Below are 14888 nucleotides of genomic sequence, written 5' to 3' on the forward strand. Positions count from 1 at the left end.
TCTCTACACTCAGTCCTTTTTGTTTTATCTCACAAACATAATCTCAAGTCTTTGGGACAAAGGGCCACTCACAGCACATCTGCTTTCACGCCTGACTGGGCCATTCCAGCTGCCATACAGCTGGATTGCAGGTGAATCTCATTGTGTCCTCGCTCACAGTGGAATTAGTGCAATTCGGTGGGTGTCATGTTTATAATTGTCTGTCACACTTGAAAGGGATTTGATCTAATCCCTTGGATATGCTCATTTTAGAATTCCAGATTTATGTATATTGTTGCTTTCCATGTGTTATTGTATCTGACTTGCAGTAGTGATGCTGGAATGGAGGAGCTGTGCCACCTACTGGTCGTGTTTGTTACTACAGCAACAAAGCTGACCGCTGGGTTTTCAGTGCAGCTCGCCAGCTCAACCACAGTATTTAAAGGTTATGTTTGCTTGGTTGAAACAACACAATCTCAACAGTTTTCTGTCATTTTTATTAAAAACAAACAATGTTAACATCAATTATAGAAATCGCTAGTGAGCGAAATCAACAGGTTGGTTTAGGTTTGTCTTTCTTTCATGCAGCATCGGACAAATACTTTGCATTCCTTGATATATTTTACACACATTTTATTTAAATTTTTATTAAAAAGTGCTGAGCTGCTGCAAGAATGCAAATAGCAATAGTGACAAATACAATAAACATATAATAAATATATTTTTTCGTTGCATAGTTTGCAGAGTGAAGCTGCTGTTTGGATGTGCAAAGATCAGACCTAACTATGAACATCAACCGGCAATCATGACAAACACTCAGCTAAAGCTTTATCTCACTCGTTGATGACATTAATCACGACATCTCCAAAACTCAAGCTGATGCTCATGCAGAAGTATTCAAAAACAATATCATGAAACAAACAGCTCTATCCAATAATTCAGACAGAAAAGAGCACATGTGAGAGGAATCGTATGTCTGCAGATTCTTTTCCTGTTTTCCAGTACTACAGGGCTCGAGCTTTAGCGTGGGCCTGCAGGAGGGCGGCTGTATCAGTGTGGGAACCTCGCATGGCGATAGAGAGCGCAGTCTGACCGCGCTGGGAGACAGAAAGAGAGAAAACTTAAATTCAGAACACATATTAAGTTTGACTCACGAAAAAAAACCACCTGTAATTTTAGCCATGCTAGCAGAATGGCAGTGTCTTTCGGTCCTGAATGAAATACCTCAAGAAATTACTGGGTGGATTTCCTTGAAATTTTGTCATCATGTAAATAATAACGTCCTCAACCAAAGTGGTGAGAAAAGTCAACATTATACCATGTCAACATAACATCATGTTGTCACGCTGACATTAGCATTTAGCTCAAGTGCAGCCTCACACAGGTGGCAGGGCAGGAGACAGTATTGTTTTCATATGAATAGTTTCAAGGTGCAGAGCTGAGGCTCCCATAGGGCAGATTAAATAACAAACTTAAAAGCAAGGTAGCATTTTCAGTTCAAAAAGATAAATGGGTTAAGAATTAATTACATGAGAGTTTAACTAGTGTAATTAATCTGGGTTTGTGTCAAGGTGAAACACTTTTCGAGTAGCAATAGGACGCCTGCTGAGCTCTTTTTTTTTCTTCTCTTAAACTCTGCTTTAAAGGCAGGCTGTGTCAAAAGTAGAAAATACATATGCATGCTCTCTTCCCTGCCTCCACTCGCTCCAGACTGGCAGATAAGGCACTGTTGGCGGATTAGCTCATCTCAGCCCAGGGAGATTTGTCTTCCTGTAGCCCTGATTAATCCTGGGAAAGCTCTATTCTGCTGCATCCAGACTGTCAGTCCACCCACGTCCACACAGCACGAGTCAAAACATTCAAGCTTTCATACATCTAAGCTCCTTTTTGTGTTTACTTATGTGAAAAGAAAAGGAGATATGCCATTTTGTTAACAGGATTTCACATGGGAAATGGCGTTGGAGTCATTATTTGACCTCTGAAATTTAATTTACTAACCGTGATGCCTGTAGAATTTGAAAAAAAATATTGTCCAGGTAACAGTTAACTGTTATTCTTTTGGTAAAATGACCATAAACAACTGCCTATATCTCACGTGAGTGGCAGTTATAACTATCAAATCATAATTTCTCTTATTAAAGGGTTAGATGATAATATTGGAAGTAAATAGTCAAGGGGAGTTGTTTGCTGCAGTATCACCTTGTCATTGAGGGTGAGGTCACACTGGCTCCTCTCCAGCAGCAGCCTTGCGATGTGTGTGTGGCCTCTCTCAGATGCAAACATCAGGGCCGTGGTTCCCTGGCTGTCCTGGATGTTCGCATCAGCTCCGCAGCTCAGCAGCAGGCGAACCATCACAACTCGGCCGTGTCTCACCGCCAAGTGCAGCGCGGTTTGGCCCGTCTGTGTGGAGAGGCAGAGATGATGGGACAGAGACTGAGCCTGAAGATTTAGAAATCGGTTCTTGCTGAAGGATCCTTTAGAGCAACACTCTAGAAATGTAGTGTTGCACACTCATGAAGGCACAAGAGACAAACGTAAAACAGAATTATCTAAGCTGAAGATGCAGAGGCCACATTATTGTGATTTTTAGTCTCTAGTGTCTCTAGTGTTTCCTATAATGCAACTTATGAGTTTTTCATTAGACCCTCCATGCCTGTTAGATTACTGTATCTTTTAAACTGCACCCCCAAATCTGTAATAGACTTCCTGTTGGCTTGGGCCTAATTTGTTATAATATTTTTTTCAGACAGATATTATACAACTGTGTTACTCTTAATCACATGTAAACTGATTTTCATGTGTAAAGTCAGTGGAGTGACCCTTGACATTGTGTGGGATTGTTGGATCTTCCACTTAGAAAAACTGGAAAACAACCTGCACAGGCTGCTGGGAATCAAACTCACAGTCTTTCGGGAACTGCTCATTTTCTGTCCTTAACTCCACCCTTTTAATGACTCAGTGTTCGTACTGGTCGTATTTACCTGGCTGGAGCGAAGGTTAATGTTGCCCAGCTCCATTATCTTGCGGACCACCTCCATGCCACCCGGGCCGTCAGGGGCGGTCAGCGAGGCCAGCATCACTGCTGTGTAGCCAGCGTTGTTCTGAAGGTTCACATCACTCACACCTGCGGTGCAGAGAAAATGTCAATATTTTTTGACATTTACAAGCCAGCTGATCCTATGTACAATAACTCCAAACACGAGTACTATGAGTATATTACCTGTGTCCAGGAGCAGGCTGACGATGCTGTAGTTGCAGTGGGACACGCTGTAATGCAGCACCGTGTTGCCGTTGTCGTCAGCCAGGTTGATGAGGAAGGCCAGCAGTGAAGGTGTGGCTTTCTTCACCTCTTTCAGGTACACAGCCACCCTGCTGGTCACTGAAGCCTCTTCTGCTGCCGCACTGAACCAGTACTGAAACAACACGACCAGGGCCTTCCTCTGGAGAAGAGACAGGAACGTAGGAGGGACACTAACTTTGGATGAAGCTCTCTGACATTGAAACACTTTAAAGAAATATGCAGTGATTTGTTTGTCTACAGAACATAACATTGACATATTGTTATGGTGAACATGCCAACAAATGCCTACTTTCACATGCAGCAACATTAGCATTCATTTAACAGTCTAATATAAGTCTAATATTCGCTCTGTTTTGGTCTCCACCAACAAATATCTGACTCGCTAAATTCTATAAAAGCTAAGGACTCCAATATGTTCACCAGCAAGTCTTTAAATTTGTCTGTTGTTTGGTGCTGATCAGGTTGCATATGTCTATCAGAGCTTTTCCACTGAATACAGCTGGAAACAGAGAACGCAGAGGCCAATGTCAAACAAACTCTAATGGGTTCGTCCCTGATCCATGTCACATCCCCCCGCCTAGTTTGTTGCTGCTTTGTTTCAGTACTTTAATCCTGCTGACAAATAGACAACGAGTGAAAACACGAGTTACCTCCTCGGCTGATGAGAGCAGTGAGAGAGAACCACAAAGGCAAAGCTGCAGGGCATAAAAACCAAAATAATGAGCTGAAAGATGCTAAAATGCCCTGAGCTAAGCGGAGCTGCAGAGCTGAGTGATAGTTCTCAGTGGGTTCGTCACTACGAGAGACACTTTTCATGTTACAAATATCCATTGTTGTTTTGGATTTGTTTCAAATATTGATAGGTGCAGCTTTAAGATCAAATAAAATTCAGTAAGTTGAGAAACGTTGCCATTCACCTAAAGATATATGAATGTCACTCCTGTAAACAGTTTCAATATTGATCAATGAGCTTCTTTAGGTTTAATTAAAAGTTTCTTGGTGATGAATCAAAGTTACGTACCACATCATCGTTGGGGTTATCCATGTTGTCCATGTGGTCACTGAGGAACTGACAGGCAGCCATAAAATCTGCACTCACAGTCTCCCTGAAAGAAAAGAGCATGTGTGTCTGATGTACCAGACTAAGAGACAATAAGGGAAATTTCCCCTCACAGCATTAGGAATATATTCCCATATTCCCCACATTTATTACTGGAAGTATTCCCCTAGGAGTAAATATTACAATTACATTTTCCAAGGCATTTGTTATGGTCCTCTCACCTGCCCCCTGTGGTTGTTTCTGAGCCAGAGTACCTCTCCATCTGTTCTCCTGGGGGCTTTAGTTTCATATTGGCCATTTTCTCTGGAGCCTCAGCTTCTACAGCCGCTACTCCTCCATCTGTCCCTGATCCTGCTCCTCCCAGTATCATCTGTCTGTCTGGGCTCATTTGCCACACTCCCTCTATCCGCCTCTTCTCCGGGTCTGCATCCACCTGGGCAGCAGCCATCTCTCCCGGGCTGGTGCTGCTCTCCTTCTGTTCCCAATCGCCACAAACGCTCTGGTTCACACCGTCCTCCCAGAGTAGATTTCCACTTGCGGTTGTTTTACATCTTTAAAGGAGAAGAAAATGAGGCAGGAAAATAAATGTGTCAGCACTGAATTCTCTGATCTTGCAAACACTGAGATTTAAAGAATGAAAAAGTTGTTTAAATCCCTCAAAAACCTCATTAACGCCTTTGAATGTCGAAGTTTACAGCATCAGGTATAAGCATAAAGCCAGTGAACCATCTTCCTCTGCAATATCTCATTTGACTCATTTGGGAATTTGAGAGTTTTGGAAGAGATTTCTGATGCATCATTTATGTGTAGACTATTTCAATCAATACTTTGAGTCCAATCTTTTTCAAGCCTCAAAGAACAAAGTAAAACGAATTCACATGTGATGCCTGTGTGTCCTCATTTTAAAAAACCAAGAAAATTCATCTGATTATCACAACCAAAATAATTGACTTTATTGTTGTAATACTGAGATAGAAAACACACAGCTTTGGAAAATGGCAAACATTCACTGTGACACTGTCATCCTAAGACATTGGAGACCACGCTTTAGAAGGAGCGGTATTCATCTTTCAGATTTAAATCATGATGTTTTTCTCAGTCAGAACCATATAACAGTAGCTTTAAGAACCTCAAGTACAGTTGCGTAACCAATAATCATTGCTTTTAAAGTCACTAAAGTCAGTGAGAGTTATTTACTAACCCTTCATTAACACCCCCAGAAAGTTGTTTTTTTGACGTCCAGGCACATCCATCCGTCTTCATGATGGATTTCCAGGCTACAGGGAGGGAAGACAGACACGGAGGACGATGATGAAATATCAACACACAGCTGAACAACAACATTTTGACAGACTCTATGGCTTATTATGATTCTTTTGGACAGAACAGTTTCTTCACGAAAACTGTGGGTCAGCCACTTGTCAAGTGCCATAAACACAAACTACAAAAACACAAACCAACAACTTTACGCCTAATAAGTTCATAATGGGTCTGAATACGACAGAGGAGCCTCATGATGAAGCCTCTTCTAAAGCAAATGGTATTCAAATTAGTTTTTCAGTGTTTACTTTGAAATTGCACTGCTTTCCCTTTATTTTGACAGGACTTCTGTGCTATGAGACAAATGTGAGAATACGACTTTAAACACATTTCTCAACCTTTTTGGAGACGTATAATGTTTCTTTATTGAAATTAAAACGAGTGGTTTTTCACCAACTCATCAACTTGCTCTTATTCCTGTGTTGATACAGCTGTTAAACTGCAACAGCTGTTACCACTGAATCTGTGGAGTTGGTTCTTATTTCGTGTCACTATAACATCTAGCTGTAGCTCTAGTTTACACAGGCTTTGCTCTATAGAGAACTACACTGGATCATTTCATGCTGAAGTTTCAAAACCTTATTCAATCCTTTGGGGCTCCTTCTTATATAAAAGCAATAGCAACACTGTTCCTCATCCACTGTGTCTTTAATGATATTCCTAATCAATAAATATAAAAGGTTGATAGTAAGGTTTTAAAGGATTCTTTGTGGTTTTAAAAGCACAAAGTTGGATTTCAAATCTTAGAATAATAATATCAAAGCCTTATTGTTTGCAGTTTCTGAGCATGTTCTCAGGAGATTAAAATCACTTGGTTTCGAAGGGAAAGTGTTTTGAATACACACTCCTCTCAGAGACTCACATCTGCTGTTTCAGCTTTCAGCATGTTGGAAAGTTTGACAATTGTAATAGGTAGATGTTCTAAAACAAAATAACAGCAGTTCAAAACACTTAAAACCAGCCTTTGTGGGAACTGACTAGAGTCAACCAACCACGCGCTCCAATTAAATACAACCTGTTAACTATCTGAACGCCAACTCAGCAAGTTTTTTTATCAGTTAGATGTGACGTAAATCACATCAAGGAACAAGAGTGAAGTCAAGAAGGGAGGTCCAACTATAGTGTTCTGCCTTGCAGTAAACAGACTGACTTCTTCTTTCCCAAACCACGTCCAAACCACAATATTAGGATTCCAGTTAGACTTCATATAATGTGAGAGCGCTGCCTCTCAACATGAGGCCTGCAGAACATGAAGTCAGTGTACTTCTCTGTTACAACTGTGGTCAAAATGGTCTGTGGGGAGCAAAGCCTGTATGAAGCACAAATTTAGTAGTCAATCATTTTCAGTTACATAATTTGCTTTTCGTTGACTCTTGTGTATTAGATGCAGACAGAGGGCAACAATCGTTAGTGTCTTCATAATTCAACCACGTTTTTTCGCTCTATGTGCATTAATTATAGTAAAACGGATTCAATCATTTCATTGATATAATGTACAATCTGTGGACTTCAGTACCTCTGTGACGAATCCTTTCTCCATCACTGTGTCCGTGCTGGGCGTAGTAGGAGGTGAGGATGTCAACAAGTCCCATCATCTCCTGCTGCAGGGAGTTGACTTTAGGATCTGGGTGCTTTAGAGGTTTACCCTCCTCTCCCGACTCCCTGTCTGCACACAAACACTCCCACTGCTGATCTAGGAGTCTTTTGAGCTTCTTTATGTGGTGGACAACAACTGCTGTGTCTTCATCTGAAGCCTCTCCAGGTTCAGCAGACAAGGAATCGAGTGCAGAGTCTTGTTGTCGACTCCTTTGTCCATTTGTGGTAACAGTTGCACCACCGAAGCCATCTGGGCTTCTTGAGAAAGACGCTTTATCATAGTCTGGTTGAATGGATCTCACCACCGTCTCCTCTCCCACCTGGTCTACAACCACCCGTTCTGCCCGGACCCACACCCCAGGATTCCTGATAAGGTGCTCCACCTTCTCGTCTTTCCTCCTGCCCTCCTCCCTCTGCTCCCTCAGCAGACCTAAGGCCCTCTGCAGGTCCAGGCCAGTTTCATGGAGCTTCTGCTCCAGCACAGCTACCTTAGCCTGCAGGGATGTCACCGTCAGCAGCTCATCCAGATCTGTACTAGTCCTCCACTCATGTTTTGGATTAGAGTCATCTTGACTGACACTTTGATTTTTAAGAAACATGATATGACTTTCATGCCGAGGCCTTTTGATATCCACAGTGCCGTAGTGGGACAAGGTATGAGGGTCTGTGGTTCCATTCGTCGAAGGTGAATGGATATGTGGATTCAGGCCCAGACGGAGTCTTTCTCTTTCCTCTTGGAGGATGCAGATCTGAGCCCTGAGCTCTGGAATCACCCTCACCTCCATCTCCAGCTCCCCCACACGTTCAAGGGCCTCGGTCAGGCGCCTCAACAGCCCTGAGCCGTCCTGGGGTCGAGGGCTATCTGAGGAGTAGAAAACGTCCTCACAGGAGGTGTTTTTTCCTCCGAGGTGATCTCTAGAACTCCGGAGGCTGCCGGGGTCATCCATGGACTCGGAGCCCTGTCTTAGTAATACTGTGAGAGGCAGACTGGAGGCACGGAGGAGATGAGGCCTGATGTGCTCACCTAGAGGCTGCTCATCAAACTCCTTGATTCTTGCCTCCATCTCTGCCAAGGATTTAAGCCCCGTGGGAGAAAGGGGCGCCTTGTGATCATATGCCCAGGAAGTGTAGCCATGATGATGGGCATCTGACGGTCGGGACCTGGGGCCAAGAGCTCCAGTAGATCCCCACAGGCTTGGGCGGTAGCCACACCCAGAAGGGTTGAGGTGCCTGGGAAGAGTGCTTGCCCGGGGGCCCTTGCTCCGGCGCTGGATTGGGACTCTTTTGATGGTGTTGCCTTTCTCTATGTCGTCTACGTACTTCAGGAAGTCCAGGTCAAGTCGGAAGCCGTAAGGGGTTTCCACTGAGTAAGGAGGCTTCCCTTGAATTCCATTCTGTGCTGTTTTATGTGGCGCGATATTTCCTGTAAACATTAAAACACTAATTTAGTATCCGTCACAAATAAACAGCAGATTTAGTAAAATTCCATCATGTTGTGGATGTTGTTTGTTTTTTTTTTTGTTTTTTTTTTTGTTTTTTTTACCATTTTGTCCTTCCATCATTTTGCTCTGTTCAGTTCTCCAAACAATTTGTTGTCACATTATCTGGTCTTTGGAATCTGACAAAGCAAACAAAATGAAATCAGAAATAGAGGAATCAGTTGAGCCATGCCACACATGAAAAACACATTTAGGACATTTTTACAAGTGGCAGAAGTGGTTATTGTGTGGTTTTCTAACAATTTAATGAATACATTCCTGATTTGTGGAGGCACAACTGACAGATTTCTGCAATGACATTCACTTGAGGTATAGTTGTGGTATTTTTTTGTGGGAGACTCAATTGAAGTTTTATGACCAGATGGAACAGCAATAATCCATTTTTGTACTCCATTCACAATCTCCCTCTTATTCATTCTCCCTCATGTAGCACCGAGCACAAGACACTAACATCCAATCACACTCAAGTGCGCTCTCTCTCTCTCTCTCTCTCTCTCTCTCTCTCTCTCTCTCTCTTCTTTCCTCTCATTCTCATCTACTCCCAGAGATTTTTGCTTTTCTCACACTCTCGCTGCTTCATTTCTTCCATGAATCAGGCAGCTATTATTCAACAGTGGCAGGCCTGATGTTGAGTTGATTACAGCTCTGCCATCCAGGACTAGAGCTGAAAATAGCTTGAGACAGTTTCGCCCAGCAGCGATGGCCAGCGGGGCAAAATATACTCCTACAGACATAAATACAGACAACCATTGTTCTGACTCACTACTTTCCTCCCTTCCTGCTCTCTCTTTGCCTCCTACTAGGTCTCCAGTCTTCTTTCAGATCCCTGGGTTACTTTTGCTGAACTGAATCTAACTGTAACTTCCTTTTACTCTTTCATGTTTCATGTCAGTATTTGTACTGTGTAGATTTTTTCAGTACATAGCTCGACTGCCCTTTAAATTTTTTTCCTCTTTAAATACTATTATAATAAATATAATAAAATTATAGAGAATAGAGAGTAGTCATTGCTTCCCCTTCCTCACTCTCTCAGTGTCCCCCCCTTCCCAGCCTCACCTCTTCCCTCCCTCCTCCCATGCCCTCCCTTCCCCTGACCACCAGCGTCTGTGGCAGCTCTCTGTCCTCTTGAGGCACCGCAGCCACCCAGCCGCAACCCCAAACAATGTCAGCTATGCAGTAAACAGACAAACACCACCGAACGGCCCTGCTGGGAATTTTATCTTCCATCATTCACACACTCTCTGATGGCCAACTAGAAACGGCAAACAAATCTGAAAATTACAGACAGGGATGCAAACATTTTCACAAGCTAAGACGTGAACACTGAGATAAGTACATGTATACTTGAAGTCAAGGTTACAGAGCTGTACATGCATGCACACTATGCACACTTTGGCTGGTAGTTTCGCGATGGGATGGGATGAGTTTGTCATTTAGGATGTTCAAATATTATAAAAAAATTTGGTAATTTTAAGAAAATATGTGAAATTCAAGTTAGCAAACTTTTCTGTGAGACACTTTTTTCCGATACCTCTTTTTCTGGCCATTGAGAGCAGCAGTTACCATTTAAGTTGATATGGTGGCTGACATTATTAGCAAACAGTCACTTATTTACATTCAGCAGACACTGAACAACATTAGCATTTAGTTGGAGATATGTTTCTTTTAGCTCTGTTTTCATCTGATCCTGATGCAAATATCTGGCTCTTTAGTTGAGGGATTCTTCCCCAGCTAGTCACTAACTTTGACTTTCTGCTGTTGAGTGTTGGGCAGGTATTGTACAGTGTGTTTATCAGAGATTTTGTGCTGAAAACAGCTGAAAATGAAGCTAAAATGAGCTGTGAGAGTGAACCAAGACAGTCGAGGTGTGGGACAGAAAACCAAAACAATGAGCTGAAAGATCCTCTGTGGAGCTGAGGGGAACTACTCAGTCAGGTGATTAATCTGTAGCTTTGTCACAAGTGACTCATATTACTCATAGAAACTTGATCCATTGTTTACATAGAAACAGCAGCAGCTTTAATAAACAAGCCACATTCTCAAAAGTTAGATGTTCTGCGAAAACAAGCAGCTATAAAAATGGTAAAATATGATTAGTAGAGAAGTAGAGAAGAGTATGAACTTAAGCAATCATTCAATGCCAGCACTCTATATTTGATCATTTTCAATATTTTGAGCGACAGATACGTTTCAGTCAGCTGCCAAAAGCAGGACTGAGTCTAATATCCAGCCCTGTCTGTATCACATGATATGGAAACTTCCACCAATCTGTTTGCCTGCATTAAGAAAAAAAAAATAAACAGCTAAATATTGTTTTTCCAAATCTGGTAAAAAATGATCTATCATGGTAGAGTTTCCTCTCACTGCATGATCTGTGCTGTGGTCCGTACAGAAAGCTAATACATGTGTTACACTGACTACATTGAAACTGATACGCTGTGTATGTTGTTATCACCAGTGGGGTTTTATGATGCTGAGAGGAATCTTTCAGCACTCGAACTGAAAAGTCTAAGTTTAGCCAATACACATGGGTGTGAAGCTAAAGTCCAAGAGAGGTAGACCCAGACGTGTCTTTATTTTACAAGCTACACAGAAGCACAAACCAGGAGGATAACGCAACAGTTTTCCATAGAGCTAGTGAGGCATTAATATTAGGGAAAAGAGCCTAATGTTGACTACAAGCAGAGGCTGTGTTCAACATTGCCTCTGTCAGTCAACGCAGCAGACAGCAGAGCACCTGTTACTGCAGACATCTCAATGCTGGCTGTCATCGAGCTCAGAGAGCCGGCCGCTGGCTGGACTTCAGGAAATTCCTTTAACATTTCTGCTTTGTAGTAAAAAATGAAGTTTCATCTCAACACTGGATGTTTACTAAGTGAAAAATAAAACAGTTATTAGTTAATATTAAATCAAACGCTGCAGTTAAAGATTTACTTGAAAAATGAAATACGCTTAGGGTATTTGCTTTCTCGCTCAGTTAGATGAGGAGATCAATTACACTCTGTTCAATAAATAAAATATGACACTACAGCAGGAGACGATTACCTTACATTAGCATGCACTGGAGGCAGAGGGGAGGTGAGAGTGGTGTCGATCTTCTCATCTAACTCTAAAGTGAATAAACCTATTTTACAAAAATGTCAAACCATTCCTTTTCAGCTGTCCTTGGATTTTATGTAATGTCAACATTTATAAAGTTGTATTTGAAGCACTGAGAAAGAGCAATGTTAACTTTTAGGCTATTTACAGCGCGCTCTCAGACAAACAAAGTGAGGCCCAACTGCAGTAGCCTACATCTTCCTTAAATACAAATATAGACACACTCATATATTTCTTCCTGACCAGGTTACCACAGAGGAAACAATATAGCAGAGTTACGGTTAGGCTGTTCCCAAGAGTCGTTGCCTAACTCTCTCCACATTTCCGTGGCACACGCTTTAATTGTGTACGCTTGGAGCAATAGGCCCACCTCACAGGAAACCCAAGAAATGAAACATAAAATATTCGCCTTACCCCAAACAGGCCCCTGCCAAACAGTGCTGCGCAGCGCTAAAGCGCTGCTACCTCTGCACACGTTGAACTTCAGCCAAAGTCAAGTTGCAATTTTTTTCTCGAGCTTTTGTAAAATCAAGGTTCCCTTTGTATCCAGCTGAAACTCTTTTTGTATTTCAGTCAGGGGAAGTGTTACAGTTTCTTGAGAGGCCATTTTGCTTTATTTGAGTTCTTTTCATCTCTGTGTTCCCACAACAGCTGGCCTCCTCCTCCTCTGGGTAAATGTGTTCCTCCTCACACAGACCTTTAGGCTCTCCCCGCATCAGCATAAACCTCATAATCACAACATCTCTGTCCACAGCATTTTTTACTAAAGCCACGAATTAAATATGAACTCATCTCACCTCCCTGTGAAGCAATGATAAATGCTTGAATCTCCGATAAGGACAAAGGGATCATTTAAGCTTTGAGATAATAGCTGTTAAGAATTGGTTTACTCACTGACGGTAACAGCAAGCGTTTGTTGTGGTGGTTATTTTTAGCCATGGTAACGGTGTCTCTAGGGATGGTAACATCAGTTGGCCCACCAGTTTGGTCCAGACTGAAATATTGAGACAACTATTTGATAGTTTGTACACACATTCTTAGTCCCCACAGGATGAATGCCATTTGGTGGTCCCCACACTTTTCCCTCCATCATGAGGTTGAATTAAGTTGTTTTGGGTGATGGCTTGTCAGCTATTGGATGAATTGTTATCACTTTTGGTGACCTTTCATCTGATCAGGTCAAAAGTTAAATATACACTAAATACCTGTAAAACTAATGATATTTCCATCAGCCTCAGTATTACAGCCTCAGTTGTACTTGTGTGGTAATTGGCACACTAGCATGCTAACAAACTAAGGTAGATTAGGGGAGCATAGTAAACATTATACCTACTAAATATCAGCATGTTAGCATTGTCACTGTGAGCCCATGCTGATGTTAGCATTTAGATCAAAGCACCACCAAGTACAGCCTCTCAGAACTGCTAGTCTTTTTACAACTTATGGAGTTAATTCATTCAGTCTCATATGTTTTTAGTTTCATGAGTTCACATGGGGCGAACTTGAGCTGTCAGTTTGGCCTCTCTATCACATTGTCCCATCCACCCACTCACTTATACTCTGTGTTGTACAGTTTTTTGCACCACTATATGGCATCAATGCCTGTCTTCTAAAATTTTAGATAATTAACGTATTCGTAAAGTAACGTAACACAGTTCTCTCTGTGCATTTTTCATTTTGATTCCTCTTTTAGTTGTCCATCTGTACAGTATATACTGTATGTCTACATGTTTCCCTGTTCCCGGAAAAATAATTCCTCTCCTCCACTTTTTGGCTGTACAGACTGTGGTTTTTCCAGCACATAACTCTAAACCTTGTCTTCTGTTCGGAGTTGATTTAGAAACCAAAGCCAACTGTTTGGACTCAAGCTCCCTTTCCCTTCCTGATCTATCTGTCTCCTCTTTTTTCTGTCAAACTCACATTTTTCTCTCACTGTCTCCATAAAGACTTCCTCGAAATCCCTCAGGTCCTGTGAGCTTTTTTCATGTTTGTATTTCATCCTGGGATTTTGGACCACTGGAGTTGTCCTGGTCTTATTCCAATAACAGCAGGCTCAGTGTTGCATTGTGGCATCTAAGCCTCATTGGAACCAAAGCTCATAGGATGAAACAGCTGCCAGTGGCTTCACGCAAGGAAGAAAGCTATGGTATGTTAACATGGCGAGGTTAAAATAGAAAGTGTGCTGCCTGGGTGTGTGTTCACATGGACATGTGTCTTTGTGTTGTTTCATGTGCATTCCTGTACAGCTTGTGTAAATATAGATGTAATAATATATAAATACAATTCAGCATTTAATCTTTAAAAGGCAAAGGTATTCCCCCGCCTGTCTGATCAGTATTCAGCACAGGCCCAGAGGTCCACTCCACACAATTTGTTAAACCACTTTAGAGTCAAAAGCTTTTCTGACCCTGAATTTAGATCAGCTAGTCCCAGATCGAAGACTTTCAAGGTCAACATTCAGCATCTCGGATTTGATTAACTATCCAGTCCAGCAGTTCTCCACTGGCTGGAGAGATGAGATAAATATTAAATCAGAAGCTTACCTTGTGACATGTGTTCGGCAGTTTCCTCCACTTTATCTTGCTGATGTGAGGGCGTGTACGCCAGACAGTGCACTACAGTCTGTTCTCAGCTCAGACCAGCCTGCCTGTCTGTCTCCTGAGAGGGCAGGGAGGTGCTGTCAGGGAGAGTGGCATGCCGCGGCTGTTTGGTAAATGCCAATGTGCAGCCCCTGCCATAACAGAAGCTGGGGTTGCTTGTGTGTAAAAGAGTGCATGGAGCAGGGAGGGGCTTGTGAACATGCCTTCCTACACCACCCACTGTCCAACAAGACTGAAATACGGGAGACTAGACATGAGGAACCACACCCTCTCCTCCAGACAGCAGCCAATTGGAGCTAAGAGGTGTAGCTGGCTGGGAAAAACGGCAACACTTCTGAGACCCTGGTGATAACATGTCAAAATATGGAGCAACTGGTACGAAGCAAGAGAAAGTTCCAGAGTCACCTTACTGTTTATCATCGACAATCTCAGAT

At 42.3% G+C, this 14888-nt stretch overlaps 1 protein-coding gene across 2 annotated transcripts; it reads right to left on the reverse strand.

Moving 5' to 3' along the window:
* Positions 1-458: 458 nt before the first annotated feature.
* On the reverse strand, positions 459-14656 carry LOC111670564 (KN motif and ankyrin repeat domain-containing protein 4-like). Of its 2 annotated transcripts, XM_087179580.1 has the most exons (11): positions 14398-14656; positions 8800-8874; positions 7177-8679; positions 5542-5617; positions 4562-4891; positions 4302-4386; positions 3931-3975; positions 3200-3419; positions 2961-3103; positions 2179-2379; positions 459-1076 (listed from the first exon to the last, which is right to left on the reverse strand). In XM_087179580.1, the coding sequence occupies exons 2-11, from the start codon at positions 8816-8818 to the stop codon at positions 984-986; spliced, it is 2715 nt and encodes a 904-aa protein (XP_087035706.1). In that variant the 5' UTR covers positions 8819-8874; positions 14398-14656; the 3' UTR covers positions 459-983. The 2 variants fall into 2 exon arrangements, with proteins under 2 accessions (XP_087035706.1, XP_023283090.1); XM_023427322.2 differs by lacking the exon at positions 3931-3975.
* Between the last annotated feature and the right edge of the window lie 232 nt (positions 14657-14888).

Source organism: Seriola lalandi, unplaced genomic scaffold, assembly GCF_002814215.2.
Source record: "Seriola lalandi dorsalis isolate HSWRI2012SDOR001 ecotype SW California unplaced genomic scaffold, Sedor1 jcf7180002054857, whole genome shotgun sequence".
NCBI lineage: Eukaryota > Metazoa > Chordata > Actinopteri > Carangiformes > Carangidae > Seriola > Seriola lalandi.